At 39.0% G+C, this 20,070-nt stretch overlaps 2 protein-coding genes across 2 annotated transcripts in view; both read right to left on the minus strand.

The window, feature by feature from the left end:
- Positions 1 to 1,197: 1,197 nt before the first annotated feature.
- Positions 1,198 to 20,070, minus strand: part of LPCAT2 (lysophosphatidylcholine acyltransferase 2) — a 29,926-nt gene continuing 11,053 nt past the window's right edge. Inside the window, exons 6-14 of the mRNA XM_069026736.1 lie at positions 19,826 to 19,884; positions 18,607 to 18,641; positions 16,692 to 16,746; positions 13,441 to 13,523; positions 12,778 to 12,903; positions 11,509 to 11,662; positions 4,982 to 5,080; positions 3,109 to 3,250; positions 1,198 to 2,827 (exon numbers count right to left, since the gene is read on the minus strand). Coding sequence (XP_068882837.1) covers positions 2,583 to 2,827; positions 3,109 to 3,250; positions 4,982 to 5,080; positions 11,509 to 11,662; positions 12,778 to 12,903; positions 13,441 to 13,523; positions 16,692 to 16,746; positions 18,607 to 18,641; positions 19,826 to 19,884 — 998 coding nt within the window. The 3' untranslated portion in view covers positions 1,198 to 2,582. The remainder of the gene's footprint in view (positions 2,828 to 3,108; positions 3,251 to 4,981; positions 5,081 to 11,508; positions 11,663 to 12,777; positions 12,904 to 13,440; positions 13,524 to 16,691; positions 16,747 to 18,606; positions 18,642 to 19,825; positions 19,885 to 20,070) is intronic.
- On the minus strand, positions 7,063 to 11,492 carry CAPNS2 (calpain small subunit 2). The gene has a single exon (XM_069026737.1). The coding sequence runs from the start codon at positions 10,197 to 10,199 to the stop codon at positions 9,330 to 9,332; it is 870 nt and encodes a 289-aa protein (XP_068882838.1). The 5' UTR covers positions 10,200 to 11,492; the 3' UTR covers positions 7,063 to 9,329.

The raw sequence follows: 20,070 nt of genomic DNA on the forward strand, positions 1-20,070 counted from the left end.
TAGGGTGACATGGGACCAAATATACCTTTCTGCTGTGCAGGACTTGCAATGATCCTTAAGCAGCCGGTAGACTTACGAACTCACACCTCAGGAAGTCTCAGGCAGAAAGGTGTCATTCCTCAATGTCTGATTGAGAGCCATTTTCTCTTCAGTATTTTTAACCTTCTCCTTCTGTTTAGTTCCTGCTCTGCCACTTAATGTAATGCCTGTTTATTGCAGACTGCTTTTAGTTTGGTCCTTTTAAAAGCTCCCTGAGGCACAGTGATGCCTAGAAATTAATGTATTCCCTTCCCGCACATCCAGCAGATGTGTGTCTATTGAGTTAGTGTCTCTAGTGTTTAGCTAATTTCTCTTCAGACCATGGTTGAATCACTGCTACATACCAAACCCATTTGTGGCCTTTCCTCTAACTACTGGGATAGGTAGATTTATATACATAATATTTTTAGCTTCAGAGCGATTCTGTGATTTACAGATTTTTATAAAATCACTAAAGGTGATGTGCCTATTGGGCTGCACAGCTCCTGGTGCTGAACGTGGCTGGATTCAGCAGGAGTGTGTCTAAGGCAGCCTTTGTATCCCAAGACCCCGAAGTGGTTTCCTTTGTCATCTTCGCCCACCCATCTTTTTTCTTACTCATTGGGACAGACATCATCTTTGAAAAGATTAGTGCTGGTTGAAAAGCTGAGACTTTGGTTAACATGCTAGGTAAAAGCATCCTTCCTAAGAATTAACATGTATGCCAGTTAACTGTACAGTAACTCCTGTTTCTCCTTCTCCACTTGGGAGAAAATACTCCTAATGTTCACAATACACAAAGCCATGATTGTTACATCTCAGCTGCGGCTGAGGTCACTCATTTTATATGTAAATGGTGCTGTCTTATTTTCCATCCAAAAATGGAGGTCTCTCTCCATGAATTTTAAGACCTTTGTATCATATTCCCTCTCGTTGAGGCAGCCACCAGAAGTAACACTTTGGAGGAGCATTGGTCCTGTCCTATTGTTCCAGCCCTACCATAAAGCAAAATGCCATTGTACAAAGAACTGAAAATGCCAACTTCAGGTGGCACTGAGTTTACCAAGGTAAGACATCTTAAGCATGATTTCCTGGAAACCTCCCCCCAGCCCCTTATGGTAGACAAAGTACCCTTCTACCCTTCCCACTCTACTAAAAAGACGCAGCTGTTCAAGTAAAGTCTTTTAAAAAATATACATTTATTTTAAGCACATGAAACATCAGGAGAGGCACAATTATAAACAGAGAAAGGTAAAACATGGAAATGAGCTTGTGGCCAGACTGCAAGCAATAACTTAGAGGAAGAGGTTACCATTTCCCATATGAAAATCTGCTGAAAGTTGGTTATTCTTGGTACTAGACAGTCTAGGCTTTGCTCATCTAAGTTTTAATTTGAAAATATCGTCTCATTTCATCCTTTCCAAGTTTTTATTGAGAAGTATTTGCCTAAGTATCTATGTATTTTAAATATGGCAGAAAGTGCATTTAGAGGAAGGATGGAAAAAGGTAAAGGCCCAATTTCCAGGGCACCAGAGAGGACTGAGGCAAAACATACTCAAATCGTTGACTAGACAGAGCTTGGTTTTGAACCAAACCCCAAGAACACGCTGAGTAATGGCACAGTAATGCAAACATGGTTTCTAGGAGACAACTTTAGAGTAGATACCAAGTACTAGAACTATGGCTTGACAGCATATTTGCCTTTTGAGCTTTGCACAGCAAGGTCACATTCCTCTGTTGATAATTGCGAGAATAAAAAATACACTAAAGTTTGAAATGCTCCTCCCAATGTGATCCTGAACAGTTGTTACTGTAAACAACATTGTATTTATTTTGAAATAGTCCATTAATTCTTGGGTCTTACTGTCTGCATTTTCCTCTAGACTGTAAGCTGCTATCTTGGAATTCCAATTAGCTTTTGTTGTTAGAAGTGCAGCCATTTCCATCTGTCACCAGCCCTTAGGCCTAAAGTGGTGTCTGTTAACATCAGTGAACCAGCATGTCTTGTTCAGAAGCTTAGGCTTTCTGGTTCATAAGCAGTTAAGGGAAATCTAAGGACAGCCAAAAATCATTATCTTCAACTCTCAGCTTCCTGTAACTCATTTGTGTTGCTGTAACTCAGAAACTTGAGAATGGCTAAGTGATATTGCAAATTAAAACACTGGCATAATTTTTTTCCCTTAGGTTATGGTGGGGATGTAGAGGAATTGAGCAGCACCAAAAATTCCACTTGTTTTTAGACAAGTGGACTCCTCAGTCTCCATTCTGAGAGGTCACTGCAGTGCTGGAGCCTTGTACCCCTCTTAGCATACCTGTTACTTTTGTGGAAGCATGAACTTGGAAGACACTGAACAACATTCCCAGTACTGTGATACTGACATTAATGACTGAACAGTGGTTTCTCCCCTTACAATCAAACAGGAATAACTCCTCCTGACATGAAAGTATAAAAAAAGGAACTTTTTAAAAATTGTAACTTCCATCTATATTTTACATCAGTTGTGCTTATGAACAGCTAGGGAAAAAATCCTGTAGAATTCAAGAGCTGAATTATTTAACTCTTCTCAATCATCCTTTTTGTCAGAGGTACTTGAGCTATCCTCTTCATTGCCTTCAGGAAAGACTTTATTTCTTGCAAGTGGGGTTATTTCTGAGACTAGGGCTGTACTCCTAACTGGGCTGCGTTTGCCTGTGAGTGGCTCAGTGTCATTCTCCTCAAACATACCTAACTGGTGTCTCTGTAGATCTATGTATGTAGTAAACAACGTGGCATATTCTGGGTGCTTGAGTGCGAAGTTCTTGAACTCCTCTGAAAAACATTAAAAAACACAGATGCTATAGTGCAGCAACAGAATCAAAGAAAATTTCAGTGCCTGCTTCTTTTACTGAAGCTGATCTCCAGTTAGTTCCCTCTAAAAAAACCCAGGAGTATCAGACAAAGTACCTAGGTTTGTGCTTGAACAGTTCTCCCCAGATACAAGGTATGAGAACAATCAGGGAATTTCAGGGAATTAAAAAAAGAAACCTCCTGTCAATTTTGACAAAACAATTGGACATTGTTTGTTGACAAAACAAAAGGACGTAACTTACCATAGGAAAGCTTTCCAGTTTCATCTGCATCTATTTCTTTAAAGAGCAAGGAAACATCAAGCTCAGGCAGTCCCAGTGCTGACTGAATAATAGAAGCAAACTCATCTTCTGTTATAATGTCATCCTCATCCATGTCAAAGAGCTGGAAGAGACAGAATGTGTAGAAGTCCTTTGACATCATTTTGCCTATGAACCCTCTGTGCACATTAGCCACTCATAGTGGCTTTCTAGCATTCAGGAGCTCTGTGAACAATGCCTGGGATTTCAAGAGCCTGGCTGCATCTCAGCTGCTTCATCTTGCAAAAGATTTTGTGCGTTTTCCCTGGAATAAGACTAAGCAGACACTTAGCAGAGCAATGTCCGTGCTATAGTTGGGAATAGAACATTCTGCCAAAACAAACAAACCTCACAGTGTTGGTTCAGTGGTCAAAATAATACAAAACTGATAAAACATAAACAAAGATGTATGTTTACTGTCCTCATGAGCTATGCTAAGGGTCCACTGGATTCAGCCAGTCTATACTGGAACATCTTAAGATATTAGTCTCCATTTTCCTTAGGTTATGGCACATCTGTTCTCAGATTAAACTTGATATCATAGTTTATGTTCTGACATAATATATCTAAATTTTAGTGTATGTGATTGGTCACCCACTAAGGAATTATTGTAATTAACAAGGAATTTTGGTTCCTGGAATGCAGGCAGTTGATGTACACTGATCATCCCATCATTCCCAGTGCAGTGACAGTAAACATCTGCTATGAATCACCCCTGGAGAAATACAAGGGATAGATGGCTGTAATTCTTAAGTACTTGCTACAAGCAAACTCTGCCATTGTGGAGGAAAAGACATTTAGTGGCACAGAAAATGAGCAGCAAAAGGAACCCATAGTTCCATTTTAGACTGAAAAAGGCTTTTACCAGCTTAACCAGTTGTTTTGTGCTAAAACTGGAAATTAAAACAAATTACTGATTTTATAATCAGCACACCTGTTAAGATACTGAAGAGTATAGTTTAGGAAACAACACAATGGAACAGCAACAACAGCTGCTAGGCTTGCTTCTTCATAGGAATCTGTACTGATAAAACATTCCTAAAAACACCACAAATCACCTTGAACAGCTCTAGTGCTTATATGAAAAGAAGCCAGTGGATATAATGGATTGCCACAAAATCTCTGGTACTTCCCAAGTATGCATCAGTACTAAGAAGCACCCAGCTTATGAAGAACATGAGCGGTAGCGCAATATATTGTTCAATAGAGTTTGTAAAACAGATTAATGGGTGAAATAACTGGATCTGTGTCAATGAGCTACTAAAAAAAGAGCCAAGGATTCACCACATGGGCATCCCTGGTCATGTACTGCCTGCATGTACCTGAGATGGAAAAGCAGCTACTGCTTGTACAACTGGACACCACAGGAGAAGCCAGCAGTTCTTAGATGCAGCCCAATTTTGAATGTGCCAGTCCTGAACAGCCCTTGATTTTTTTCCCCCCTCCTCTTTGTTACGAACAATGACTCTAGTGAGGCTTGACCCACAAGAGGATATTACTCCATCTATTGTGACATTGAAGAATCACAGTAGAAAAAAACCTCAGGCAAAAAAACCTGCAAGTGCTGCTGAATCATTTTTGGAGTTAGCCTGCCAAGTTACATATTCATTAGTGCCTTCAGATGGCTTTTGAAACTCTTTTCTATGATGCCTGCAATTCTTCCCCTCCCTTTCACACTCTAAATGTCAATTGGTTTAAGAGAATTACTCACATTTGCATAACAGATTGAAGGTATAAACTTATGATTTGAAAGCTAACAGACTTACAGTCAGTCTTGATTTGTCAGGTTTGTAGATTTACACTAAATTGAACTTACCTTAAATGCCATCCGAATAGTCTCCTCTGTGTTGGCTGGATTACAAAGAATAGACAAACCAATTACATACTCTCTGAAGTCGATGGTGCCATCTCCATTCTGTAACCCAAACATGCATGGCAGTAGTTACAGTTAATACTGCAAATCACTTTAAAAGCTATTCTGTAAATCAAACACAACATGCACTAAGACAGTTTACAATACTAGAGGTTTTTGTTCTTCTTGGGAAAAACCTAACAGCTCACTAAATAGGTAAGGCTGGAGTAGCAATATACATGTTTTTAACAGCTACAAACTGGATATCGATTTCTATTTTATGAACAAAAAATTACAAACAAAGATTTAAAACAACTTAAAAGTTTTTCTTTAGTACAAGGACTTCAGGAAGGCTCTAGGAATAACTGGAATCCACGTTTGGGTTAACTGTAGGACTGCATGCAGCACTGGCACTTGCTGAAGTTCAGAGACCAATGCAACAGCCCAGAATCAACACGCAAAGAGTGAGGCTGTTGCTTTGAGTTTGAACCTTCAGCAATAAAATATATGTCAGTGAAAGGACAACCAAATCTACTTGGTTTATCTTAAGCTTTCCTTTGAAGCCTTTGCACTGCCCCACATGCTATTTGGGAGCCAATGCACTGTCCTACCTTTTAAGCCAGAAAGGCAAGGAATTCATTGGAACAGCCTCTGTAATAATTCCAGTTTTGATCTGAACAAACATTTCAATGTGTTAACTACAAAGCTACATCAACAAAACATTTGAAGCTTGCTTTGATGGGATTTGTGATTATTCTATGTAAGCTACATTATATTTGCAGATAGGGAGAATGGCAGATGCCTGATGAAATCTATGCTTATGTCAGTAGTGTTTCTGTCACCACACTGGAAAGTTTCTTGAGTGCTTTGGGAAACATCTGTCTGGGAAAAAGTCACCTGTAAATCTTAGGTGGTGGGACACAGAGCAGTTAATGATGCATAATAGAGATGACGAGTAGTTCATTGTTTTGAATATTCACAATAAGGGCACTCATCAAAAATGTTTTAAAAGCAAACTGAAGTGTAAAGCAGAGTTCCCTTTGTGGATAATGTGTTGTGCATTTCAAGAAGAAAAACATTTTCTTAACAAGTGGAGTCCCTACATCTGAGAACAGCACAAAACTTTTTCAGGCAAGTGAGAGAGGGCTGATCTCCTGGGTAAATCTGCAGCAAAGAGCCAGACCAGGATTCTATTTCTGGCTCTCCTACCAACTTCTAATGCCCACTTGAGCATACCAACCTTAACCTTTCTGCTCCTGGTTTTCTGCTGCTGAACACTGCAATATGCCAGGGGAGAATACTAAGGCTGCTCTGTAGAGCGCTTTGAAAATTTTGGGTGCTATGAAACAGGGATTTTAGTAATTGAATTTAGATTTTGAGATAGTTCTTGATTAACAAAATATGTGTAGGAATATAACAAAATCAGTATTATGAACTTGTCATCATCAAGCTATACATTCTACAGGATTTCAAACTTCTAAGATACAGTTTTATTCAGCCTTCAAAACCAAGGCAGGATTCTTTTGCATAGACCACTGCTATTTTCTTTCTGTTGATGGTCTAACCAATCTTTTTTGAAGACATGCAACCTTTGAACATCTTCTACTTCAGAAACCTGTGAATTTCAGGGAAACTTTTGAGCAAAGACATGAAAAAAGATATGAACTTTTAAGTTACTTTCATGTGTGTCTAAGGGTTATAACTTTTGACAGTTTTTTAATCATTGAAAAGGACAATGTTGTCCAATACATGTAATTTTATTTACAAATCTGTGCTCTTGTGGTGCAGAGTTTAAGTATTTTATCTGCATTGTAGTTCTGAGAGATAACAGATCTAACTTTGAAGTGCAACATTACAAACATAAAGTCTTAAAACAACTGAAGCAAGAGTGTAGATAATAATTGTTCAAAGTTCCATAGAATATTATTTTGGACAGTTTTTTACACTGTATTCTTAGCAAAGGATTGTTTGATGTGATTAGAATATTTCAAAAATTTATTTTTAAAGTTAAGAATACGTATCACAGGAAAAGAATTGGGAAGTAAACTTTAAAATAATTTATTAAAAACAACTTCTGAAAGAAGTTAACACAGATGTGGCTGCACATGGAAATATTAGAAGAAAAAAGACAAAATAAGGGTCATATTACTTTCATTAAAGTGCTAAAACTCAGTAATCCAAACTGAGTGCAGTCTGATAGACAGAACTTCAGCCATTTTAGTAGGAAATACAGTTACTATGCTTGCAAGATCATGTTGTGACTAGTTCTACTAAACTCTAGGACGCTGGCTAACTTCCAAATGCTCTGGCATTCTGGTTAAGGAGAAATGATGAGGTTGCTGCCTGGAGAAAGAGATGGGAGTTAAACTGAAAATGCAGTAAAACCTTCAGTGCTTGTGTAACACCACAGCAAAAAGCATTTGCAATTGTCTTTCTACACATATCTAACTGTGTTTGCAGCCTATGTACCCAAGAACATTTTAAGGAAGCAACGTGTGAGCTGAGCTCCAGTTCTCTAAATGGCAAAGTAGAGCATCAGAATTTGGGTATTTGTAGTTATGCTACACAAACCAATCAAAACATAATGTAACCTTAACAACACTTGTTTTCTTTAAGGAAGCCAGCTCTCTGCTACTATTTTCACTATAGCATGCTATGGTAACTGGGGTTTTGTTGTTGGGTTTTTTATATAATACAGTAAATATCAGACTTGGGAAAACAAGAAAGCTGCATTGTCATGAGCATTCTCCATTTAGATTTGCACAGGGACTGCAAGCCAGATGCAGTATAAAGTATTACTTCATCAATCCTTTTGAGGAGGTATCTCACTTTACCTCCTGCTCACTTTTCTATTACTCAGAGCCCAAGTGGCACTATGTGGCACAAAGGATAACTGTGTGCTTTTCCACACGGAAGAATTGGGAGAAGGATGAATGCTGTTCAGAAGGAACTGACCCCTTTCATCTGGGACAATATGAATATTTTTCTGTTACCCAGCTTGCTGTTAAACAAAGTACAGGAGGAAATAAGTCTGGGCAAAAATTTTAAGTTAGTTTCAAGTAAAAGATTTCTGCAAGTATACCAGGGAGGATATCTCATCAATTTGGAAAACACTATTTACCAAGTGTAAGGGCAAGATTTAGAAAACAAAGCTATGGAAATCTACAGACCAAACCAAACCACAGCACCCAATTAACATGCAGATGGCCTGCAGGTATTGTGTGGTATTTCTCAATGAGTCACTGCTGTGTCCCTGGGTGGACTCTCACATCTGGAGACTGCTTCTAGAGCCAGGCTGCCTATTTAACTCATCTTTTCACATTCCAGCCAGCTCAAACACACCCAAGACAATTTTCGTTTAAAGCAGCAGAGCCTTGCCAAGAAATCTGCCTTGTTCAAGAGCTGTTTTGATCAACTTTTTTTTTTAAATTTTTTTACTCAAAAGTTGACATCTTAGCCAGAACTGCATAACTACCTTGAGTGGGATGCTGCACTCTGATGAAATTTAACTCAGATAGCCAGAGGCTGACTTTGGCTGTCTGTCTGCTATGTGACTGCATAATTATTTCAAGTTCCTCTAAATATAAATGGAGTATTTTAAGTTGTTTGCTTTATAACTATACTTAGGCTTGAAGGAAAGAGAGAAAAGACTAGTTCATAGAACTGTTGGAAGGAGAATATCATTGCTAAAGTAGCCTCATGTAAGAGTTCAGTTTTGTCCTGGCCACTGGATAGAACTGACAGGACCACTCAGGTTTTGCTTCAGCAGCCAAGTATGAAAAAGCAGAAGCAGAAAGGAAATGGAATGATTATGTAAGTTCACTAATCATTACAGTTATTGCAACTCTAATGTTTTTCCCCTTGTTAGAAATAACTGCATAAGACTCTTTACCAGTGATTGCCTTCAGGCAAAGTGCCCTTTATTCCAGCTTAGTGACTGCTGACAAATGAGAACAGCAACATCAACACCAAACTTAGGAGCTTTTTATATAATAGTTATACTCATATACAAGCCACTTTACATGAAAAAATAACTAAGCTTTGATCTTTCCAACATATTCCCTAACCTTAGAGTCTAGAATTAGTGTTCTGAAGACAGACTTATGCAACTGCCCAACCAACAACCTACACAAACCCTTCAGAAAAGCAAACTAGTGCATGCACAAGAGGAATCACTAGAGTTGAAGCTGAGCCATCTACCACTAGCTATATGTGCTGTAGAAAGACCACAGGGAAAGACTACAGTTCTATAGCAGAGGATTGCAGTCTTCCACACGTATCTTCCAGACAAAGCTGCTTCTTTGCCACGCCTTCACGAATACATGGTCAGCTGCAGCCAGTCTTCAAGGGTCACTTTGATACGGCCGCTTCCATCTCGGTCCAGGGACTTGAAGGCGCGGAACATGCTGTCCATCCGCACCAGGCAGCTAATGAAGCTGTTGAAATCCATGCTGCCGTCCTCGGCGGCGTATCTGCGCACAATCACCCGGCACAGCTGCTCGTTCAGGTGGAACCCCGCAGCCTTCAAGGCATTTGGCAGCTGAGCTCTCCCAACAGTACCTGACTGATCAGTATCGTACTGCTTGTACACACATTGCCACTTCTTGATGTTGTTCCACAGATACTTGAACTCTTCAAAGCCCAGTTTGCCGTTTGCATCGCAGTCCATGACGGCGACCATGCTACGGCAGGTGTCTAAGCTGAAGCCATCCGTCTTCAAGTCTTGGTGTCTGGAAAGGACTTTGTTCAGGATGTCCCTTAGCTCTGTGGCACACACTTCCATATCATCTCCAGCCAGGTGGGCAAACAGGCGCCGAAACTGTCTGATCTCATCACTCTCCTGAGCTTCTACATTTGTAAAATGATTGCGAGGAGGTGGAGGTGGCTCTGGATTATACTGAGCTGCTGCTTCACTTATAAGGTTGACGAGACCTCCAACAAGTCCTCCAATATTCCCTCCACCTCCACCTCCTGTTAGGAGACCTCCAAGCCCACGTGCAAGGCTCCCTCCACGACTGCTACCACTTCCTCCGCTCAGCAAAGCTTTAGCAAGGAACATGGTGAAGATTTTTTGAAGAGAGTTCCTCAGAGATCCAGTGCTTCTGTAGCTCTCCGAAGCTGTTTTGTGTCTGACTTGGGCGTGGGCAAAACACAGCTTATCTGCATGCTTAGACTTCACCATGTCTGTGCATGTCTCTGGCTGCCAGAGTTAAGTCTCACTAGTTTCTGTCAGGTGTTGATACGCCTTTATTTCTTTTCTTCTTTGCATAGTTATGTTTATGTGATTTGAGGAACCATTTTAGAGAAAAAAATAATGAGGCTGAAAGCCACAAAGCAGAACTTTCAGAATGCCTTTGCTCATACCTGAAGCAATTGGGAAACAGCCTTGTTACAAGAGCGTGACTCTTCCTCAGTTGTGCTGATCTCCTTAAAGGTGAATGCAGCCTCGCACTTGTTTGTTTTTACAGTCTTTTATTCCCTTAAATTTTTAGTGAATTGAGCATTACTTCACTAGTTCTATTCACTGATGTTGTGCCATATAAAAAAAGTGAAAGGAGTCTTGATTGCCCTTAATTACTATGGTTGCCACAGCACATTTCTGATGTATGTACTGTGCTTCAGGACTCAGACTATGTGCCTCAGGAGCCAATGGTCCAAGATGGGGAGCCAGGAATGACAAAAGGAAGAGTACCTAGCTCTGCTACAGCTTCAAGGCATTCAGCAGTTCAGGAAATACATCTGACTCTTTTCCTATTTTAGAGCCTGTAAAAAACTTTTTATCTGGAAAAATCCTGAAACAGTTTTAAACAGCATAGACTGTAGCCTCCCAAGGACAGGTGTATTGCTAAGGCTAACTGATCAGGAAGAGTGATGGTGAGTTGGGAAAGCTCTTACGGTAAGAGGAAACCTCCAGTCCACTTTCCAGACACTTTCAAGACAACAGGCTGTGTGCACTGTAGCACATGTGGAGGCCTAGAAGGAAGATGAATTCTATCTCTGTTCTAGTCACTGATGCTTCTGGTATAGTCAGAAACGTAGCCATATTTATCATCCTCAGAGAGAAGTAGAAAACTGGAGAGATTAGCACTGACTAGGGGGAAACACCAGTGTTCTAGTTAACAATCCCGTTAGCTTCACTCTGCCTTAAATTATCTACTTAATTACAACAGCGAACTAAGCTATCAAAATGTACATAAGATCAAAATCTGTGGAAGGTAAAATATTCAGCTATTACCAGCATAAAGATTATTGTCTGATACTGCTGCAGCAACTTGGTCCAAGGGATGGCTGCCATCTCACAAGGCAGAAACTGATAAATGTTTTTCCATCGAAACTTATGAACGAAACTGTAAGAGTCACCTACTTTGCTTACAGAAACTGCTAACCAAGAAGCATTTACTATGCTGGACATAATGAATTATAATAAATACCATTTTGGGATGTGATTTCTAACAAAATATTGTCAAAAAGTCAGTTAACCAACTACTCACCCTGTCAAAAAGTAGAAACAGCTCTCTGAGGACATCTGAGATAGGCAGCTTCAAGTATTCGGCAAACTCCTCAATTCCAATTCTTCCCCCTTTGGAAGCACTTGCAATAGCAGCAAAAGTATCCAACTGCTCTCTGACATGATTCCATTTTAGGCTATGCAAACATGAGGGAGAAGAGATATTTCCATACAGCAGTACTTGGACAGATGGAATTTCAGTAGGAGTTATTACAGTGTTAAAAGATGAAAACTGCCAAACAGGGCATGTGTGTACAGCATTTCTAATGCTTTACTTCAGACCAGATATTTTACTTTAAATCAGCAATTAAGGACTGCTCTCCTCTGGCTATTAATATCAAAAGCAGGCAGTTCTATGCTTGGGTATGTCAAACTTCCATAGAGTAACTTCCCAAACCTAGAACTGTCTGTCCAGTTACTAGGCTACTCCAGCAGAGAGCTTTTCATTACCATAAATTCAGGTGTAGCAATATTTTGCTGCATCATGCATTAGGGTAAGTATTTCCTTGACAGAGGGAGCAGGTCTCAGCTCTATTAGCAAACTCTCTACCCAAACAGCAGTATTGCTAGAGCCCCAGAAGTGTCTGATCTCTGCAGAAACACACCATTGCACCTCTGTAAGAATAATTAGGATTGCCAGGTAACTATTCCAGATTGAGTTCTATAAATGGATATACAGCACATAAATAATAAGTCAAGATTTAGTACACACATCCAGATTTCACCACAGCCATGCCAGGTTATTTGATGGAGTTGCTGTATAATTGCATGGCTCAGTCCTCAAATTCCACTGTATCCAGACAGAAAAAGCTGACATCACTACTGACACATGGCTACACAGTAAACCTAAGAACAATCAGCTGAAGTTTCAGGCTGGAAATAAGGCTTTTTACTTCCTGCCACAAGCTGCCAGTGCCTCACCACTAAAGCATTTTAAATTTGCACCAAGATTACCATCAAGTCCTTAAAATAGGTGCTGCTCTACTTCTTTCACCCTTTGGTGAGATAAGTTCATAAAAGATTAGAACAATCTTTCCTCCTGCAACACTGGTGACAAAAATTACTTGGGATTACTTCTTACTGGGATTTTCCTCATCTCTGATTTCCTTATAATTTATGTAATTTTTATGCATAAATACACTGTATTATACAAGGCCAAGTCTGTTTTCTGGTTATTTAACCTTTGGCAGATGGCCATCAACACCTGCAGCACTTTAATAATTACCCTACCAACAGGTAAAACTTCCCTTACTTGAGTTTCTTGCTAATTTTGGTGAACTCCACCAGCCCAGCTTCCATGGGTAAAGTCAACTGCCCTGCTGAAATCATCAGTCTGCAATCTTCAAAAGTGTGATCAGTGACTGGCACATTCAAAGCACTGAAATAAAATTAAGGAAAAAGCAAAATAAATTTCTTATATGAAAATTACTTTACTTTTTGTTGACCATTTCTCTTCTCTGATATGTGAAACGAATGGTAATTCACTCTTGCCCTGCTGCAAGTAGGACAAAGCAATACACTTCATTTTGTGAAACTGAAACCACACAATGAAACTACATTATGGCAGCATCACGAGGTTTTAACATTTACCACCTTGTAAATGCAACCCAGTTATGCTGGAGAACAAACCACCACCCACTTAGCCTTGCCAAGCAAGAAGAGATCAGTTTATTCCTGTTTTCTATGAACTGAACATACTATATTCCAATGTAAGACAACCTTCTTTATGCTCTATGTCAAAACAGTCAGGGTAATCTAATATAGGAGTTTGACACCTCTTAGTGAAAATGTAGAGCAATTCCTATATATAATACCTGGGACTTCACTAAATTGTATTGTATGGCTAGACTATATGTGGAATTGCTGGATATAAAAGAATAGTTATCAAAGGTTTTATTGATGATTGATTACTTACTTTGCCATGGTTTGTCGGACTCTGTTAGCAAAAAGTATTGGATCATTCTTTTCTTCCTCAGTAGGAACATGAACAGGCAGAAACTGAAAGGGATGAGTTATCCAATCAATTTAACAGTTACCACGTCATTAGGAACATGAGCAACTTCTTATTTTTGTTTGAGTCGGGAAAGACAGGAGAAAAACATCGGCCATGCAATGAAGGGACTGGGCGCTAGAGGTCTCAGACGCTTTAGAAACTGCTCTGGCTCTTCTGCCCTCCCCACACAAATAAGATTTACTGCAAAACTACCTCTTAAGGATTGGTAGAAGCTTCTTTAATATGAAAAATCAACCCCCCAAAGAAGGAAAGTATAATAAATGCATAATTAGTTAGAAGATTAAATGCTGCACTGGTAAGAATGTGAGTTTGAAATACTGCACACTTCTTTTCAAAGATACTTTCTTTATAAGTGATGTTATATATTGGACTAGTGTATGTAAGAGTTTTAATGTTTTTAAATACACACTGCAGTCCTACCTCGTACCTGTTAACTGTATCTGTCAGCATGTGACTGCTAAGTTTCCTGTACATTTTTCCTCCATGATAAAAACATTAAGGAATCATAGTTCTGAGTTGTAAGTAGCATACTAACTGGATACAATACTGTAAAATTTTGGAACTCCAAGCAGAAGGTAAAAAATCCCAACAACCCCCTCTCCTCCCACACCGAGGAAATACCCCAGATATCTAAATGGCAACATGTTTACTACTGAGGATTTATTCAATATTAATATGTAAGAAGCTGGAAGTACCTTTTCACTAAAATAGCCTCTAGATGAACAATTACCTATTGTGGCATGAGCCAGCATCTGTTTGCAAAGTAGTGTGTGTGGAGGAGTGCTTTGCTCTTTTTACTTCAGTCTACAGTGTTTGCTCACAGCCCTGTTTACTGTGCCTTTTCTCAGCTATGGTTATCATTTATCGGAGTTCTGCTGCTCTGCAACCTCCCCTTATTTCCTAGAATACAACAATTTCAAAATAAGCTGTTGTTCATGGTTCATTGGAAGACAGTTGATAATTATGTGTCAGTATGTTGCTTTAGTTATACTGCAGTTGCTGGTGATGCATTATTATAGTGATAACTGTCCCATATAAACACAGTTCATCCTGAACAGTCTTTTAAAGTTTGTTTTTAAGGAATGCTTTCTCTTCATGATTAAAACCAGTGAGTTTATGGAATTGGTTATCTGTCAAATAACCGTAACAATTTTATGTTTATAATTAAAAGTTGTCTCCCCTGTAAGGACAGGGGGAGTCCAGCTGTTCATAGGAACATTAGAGATTTCATTCCTTCTGCAAGCAGTTGCCAGTTTTGTTCAAGGTCTGAAATAGGTTCCTGGTTATTACAACTCCCCTTCAGAAGTCACGTTACTCTTAAACTGAGAAAGCACAGGCACACAGTGCAGACACAGAAAACTCTGTTGTCACTGGGTGAGATGACGTCGTAACTCCAGGTTTATCTATGCAAACATGGTCATGGTCTTGAAAGTAGTTATTACTTCACTTGTGGCTGAGGTGTTGTTCACAGAGCAACGTAAATTCCTGGCAGCTTAAACACCACCTTCATCCCTTTCAAAAAAACCCCCTACAATTATTCATAAAACCTGTTTGCCAGAAACAACAGCTAAGGAGCAAGAATTTGGTTTCTTGACCTCCTGCACTGGCAGCATGATCTCATACCCTCAGCTGCTTATCTGCAAGTACACCTTCCCAGTCAAATTCAATCCTGTAAGAAAAATTCTTCACACCTCTTTCAGCAGCAAAAATATTTCTCTGATCTGCTTGTGACCTAGTCTGTCTTCTTACAGAATTTGCCAAATGCTGTATCTTTTGCAGCCCTAAAACTCACTGCCAGGTTCAGTTTCATGTTCAATATCCCAGTGTGTTAGAGCTGGACTGGACATGGACTTACAGCCCTGGAGCCCATCACTGCTTCTGCACAGCAGGTAGAGACAGTGCAAGACTGATGGGAGTGGAGAGGCTACTTGCTCACAGGATGGGACAGCAACAGAATGTCCACTTCTAAAAGGAGTAGTTGGATTCCCTCCTTCCCTGAGAAAACCTGTCCCTTCTCTTTTTAGAAACTGAAAGGCTTTAGCACTGATGCTAAGAAATAAATTTCATTTTGAGGACGCATGCTGCTGTGAAAACTGCAAATCTTTTCACGTTTCAGTTTCATCTCTTGGAACATGAACTTTATTTTCTAACAGAGAAGTTTGAGTTCAGCTCTGAGGTAGGGGAAAACGAAGCTCTTCCTTCTACTGGAAGGGCTACGTTAACCGTTTCTTGCTCCCACGTATATAAATCACATAGCTGTGCCCTTCTGAAGAAAATTATTAGGAGAAATATCTCTTGATTACACCTTCTACAAATATGTGTCTAATGCATGCGCTATACAGTAACAGGATGCTCCCTTAAAATGATTTTCATTGTTCCACAACACAGACTATGTTGCCAATTGTTAGCAGTAACAACACTTGCTTGTATTCACAAAGCTTTGGACAAGTTTGCTACATTCTATGTTTTGCAAATAAACAGCAAAACGTGTCATTTTCTCCCCTTCCTCAGGTTCCTAAACCAACTTAGTCCACACTGACAATCCTTTGTTGTCTGGTAAGGAATGTGTTTTGAATGCTGCCTCTTTGACAGGGAGCAGTTAAGAGTGTGGGTGCTCACATTAAGAAGTGTGGATGTTGTTTCAGTTGTCGTTCATCTGTCTCTGTGCTGTGCAGTGGATTTTAATGAGCACAGGAACTGGTTCCTTATACAAGGCTTAGCACAAGTACTTGAATGAAATCTTAGTTGTAGAAATCTATGAGAGTCCAGTGTGGCAAGATGGTGAGGAAGAGAAGGTTCCTTTAAGGAATCAGAGAAATGGGGAGGTGGGAAAAAGAAGATGTTACCTTTAACAGAATGTATTCTAATTCTTAGATTTAACATCTGTAGAATTCATGTGGTGATAATTAACAGTCATTCTATAATGCTTTAAGAATAAAGACATTTCTTACAGCTGTCTTTTAGAAACTCATCAGAATGATACATACATGTAGACAAATTAAATCTATTACTCACTGTGATTCTTGTTCTTGTTTCTGAGACATTTGTTTATTGTTCACTAAAAGTGACTAATAATGCAAATAATGCATTTATATTAAAGCAGAAATTCCCTGGTTGCTGAATCTTAGTACAAAAATATTTCCAATTCTTACCTCAACTTCTACTCTTGTGATGATCTGACACAGTGTCATTATGCACAGCTCTTTACTGCAGGCAAAGAGGAAGAAAAATAAGCTTTACTTATTCAATACAAAAGTATTTGCATGTCAGTAGATGAAATTTTTTAAAGCACAAAAAACCAAAGCCAGTATTAGGCAAGGTTTTTAAGTACCTTGCAGTGAAGTTCCCCAAAAAGTTGCTTTTCACATTTTTTCTACAGGGCTTCTGCATATAGCTGCTGCTTGCTCACAGGGCAGGCAACTTGTCTGCTCTCATGCACATTAACAATTCTGTACAGCTCTTTGTCCACTAAAATGTCTCCCCCTCTTTGAAGAGGTCCATGGATACTGGATTTTAAACTTTAAGAGCTTTGATTCTGAGAAGTAGCTTTACTTTATCTGTTATTCTCTCAGCAACAAAACAGGACCAGTAATTTCCTTATGCAGAACTGGATTTGTTAGTATTTGCTAGTCGTTTTGCAAATTACAGTAGCATTTACTTAGATGTGTTAATGAGGTCTCAGTATGGACAGAACCATCAGTGCTTTTTAAAAAAGTCACAAATTTTAGGATCAACAGATAAGCCAGGGGGAGGAAGAAACTGCTAAAGAGGTTAAGCACAGTAACTTCTACATCTGACTTGTTCTTTTCACCATAATTTTTAAGCAGCAATGCACATTGATCTTTATATCAGGTATATTATAGTAGAAAACCTTCAGGCAAGTCTTTCTCAGTCTTGTTTTGGACCAAATAAAAAAGGAAAGGGAAAAGGCAAGAGAACCTATGGGATCCTGTCTATCTTCTGCACAAGTCCACTCTTAATGCTTGGTTTTCTAACACATAACATTAGGTATTCCTCCCAGCAAGGCACAAAAGTAAGACAGAAGTAGTAAGTAAAAGCAGAAACCGTGTCAGGAGGTTTCTGAGAAGGAGACTGGTACTGTCCCATCCTGGACGCAATATCCTGGAAGTTTTACAAAGAGTGAGACAGTTCTGCATTTTGTGATTTGCATGTTTATACAGGGGATATTCTTCTCCTGGTTCCAGTTAGTTCTGTTAAGAATCTCGAGATTTTTCTCCATCCATCCCTTCTCTCCTCATGATTTTACTAAGCAGTTCCTTTCACCTGCTCACAGGTTTTGATTTAAGCCTTCACCATCCAGCCACCAGGCTTAGAGCTTTTCTCCATTCTGAGTGAATGGGCAGCCTCCTCCCTCCCATGGGAATACCTCTGATTTCATTTCTTTCTTTGCCAATCCTATCCATCTATCATAACTGAAGATATAGCTCTATTTTAATATTCCAGTATAAATCCTCCATAGAGGAAATCTGTAGTATGTTCTGAATTTGCAATGTTCCACTGTCTAAGTGTGCAGATGTTAGGATTTTTTATATATATATATTTATAATGATAGTTTAAAAGGTGCTTATGATCTGCTCCACTAGTCCAGATGTTTCAAAATTAGCTGCCTTATAAATGTTAGTTAGTAAATCGGAACTACTGTACTTAGATACACTACATATTCCCATGAAAATGAGGTATATGGATTCTGAAAGTGCATATTTTAATGAATGTTTCTAAAATGAAAAGTATTTTCCTGACATATTTTCAGTGCAGTTGTGAAGGCTTTTTAATACTTTTCTTTCCTCTGTTGTAGTGCAATGTACGAAACAGGAGGGAAAAAAAAGAGTGGCAGAACTGGAAATAATACTTTCCTTTGCTAACCCTTTCTCTAGCCATTCAGATATGAAATCTACTGCATGACAGCATTATCCCCAGGTATTTCCCTCTCATAAAAACACATCTAGAAAAACATGTGCCTTGGCTTAGTGGAATTTGTTTGGCAGACTGTTTAGCAACAGGGGAAAAATTTCTGTATGTAATTTTCAGTAGGATTAAGAAACTTACAATGAATAGCCCTGCCATGTCCAGGTCACAGTATCCTAAGGAAAAAATAAAACACAGAAATGTATGACAAAACCAGATGAAAGTTAGCAAGCAGATAAGTTACAATTTAAAACAGGCACAAGTTTGGTAAAAGTGGATGATGTTTTTATAGTCCTGTAGTGAAAATAAATAAAGGTGTTAAGGCAAATAGGATTCCTTGCCTTAAAAATTTGGAAGTAAGTATGGCAGACTTTTATAAACAATTGGGAATAACATTTATAGTTAGATATTGTAAATCATTCACTCTGATCTAAACAACAGAAGTAGGGAAAAGAAAAATTAGTAAGACTTTTTCAGTGAGCCTTACCAATCCCTTTAGAGAGGCATTCCCATAAATATGTCTCATTTACTTCCTAAAGACATTTCTGCATAATTTATCCTGCTTTTTCTTTGATTTTTTTAAATTTTTTCTTCTCTCTCTGTATTTATTACTTCTTATACATTATTTTTACAGTGTGTACTGGCAGATCCTTAAATCTTATCAGTGAAATGTGATACCAATCCCCTTGAGTGGTTCATTTTTGAAATTCATTTGTAAAAGGATTATACAAAGGAGTCTTTGCAAATAACAACAATAGCAACCATATTTTTAATCCTAACAGAACATTTAGAAGTGAAAGTTTGGTCTTTCCTGGATTTGTTGAATGACCAGATAATTTTAAAAAAGTTGAAAAGGTCCCAGCCTTACACGTGGAGTAAAGTGGAGCCGCACAAGGAATGCTGCGTGAAAAGAACATCTGCAAAGCTGCCCTCCTGAGGAGGGATGCTGGATGTACTGCATGGCTCAGCTTTGCCTCTGTTCAGAAACTTTGCAAGCCCCTTTGCAGTAAGACTGTCTTGAGGTTAACCAAAAATGATGACTAATAGGGAAGTTGGGTCCATTTCAGACTTCACAGTACAGGCTCCATGGCACTGCAGGAAGTTTCCAACTTCCGCTGCAATACTTTCCTGTCTCCCCTCTTTAGCCAAAGAAGTCCAGCAATAATTTTTTCACTGTCAGAATAGCAACTACACCACAGTAGCACTTGGGAAGCTTGGCTGCTTCCAGGAGCTCTTCAATGCTAAAGCTCAGGACAATATACACTTCAGTGACAATGCAAAGTATTTATTGTGGGTACCACTTAAGTCAGACTTTTGCCTTCTGTATTATTAGTTAGTCAGAGAAGAATGTTCTGCTTACCAGTTTGTTGGGGTATCGGAGTAACACAGGTTGGACAGGGACTTGTGGAACAAAGGCGCCTGCAGCCACAAATTAGAACTGATTGTTACAACTACGCTTAATACAGCAATTGGGAGCTTTAAGTGATTTATTTCAGACATGGTACCTGGAAGGAGACATTTTTAAAAATGCAAGGAGAATGAGAAGTGTTCTTCTTCAGTTTTTTGTTTGTTGTTCGGTTTGGGTTTTATGTATATTGTAGGTTG

This window comes from Aphelocoma coerulescens, chromosome 11 (assembly GCF_041296385.1).
Source record: "Aphelocoma coerulescens isolate FSJ_1873_10779 chromosome 11, UR_Acoe_1.0, whole genome shotgun sequence".
NCBI classification, from domain to species: Eukaryota; Metazoa; Chordata; class Aves; order Passeriformes; family Corvidae; genus Aphelocoma; species Aphelocoma coerulescens.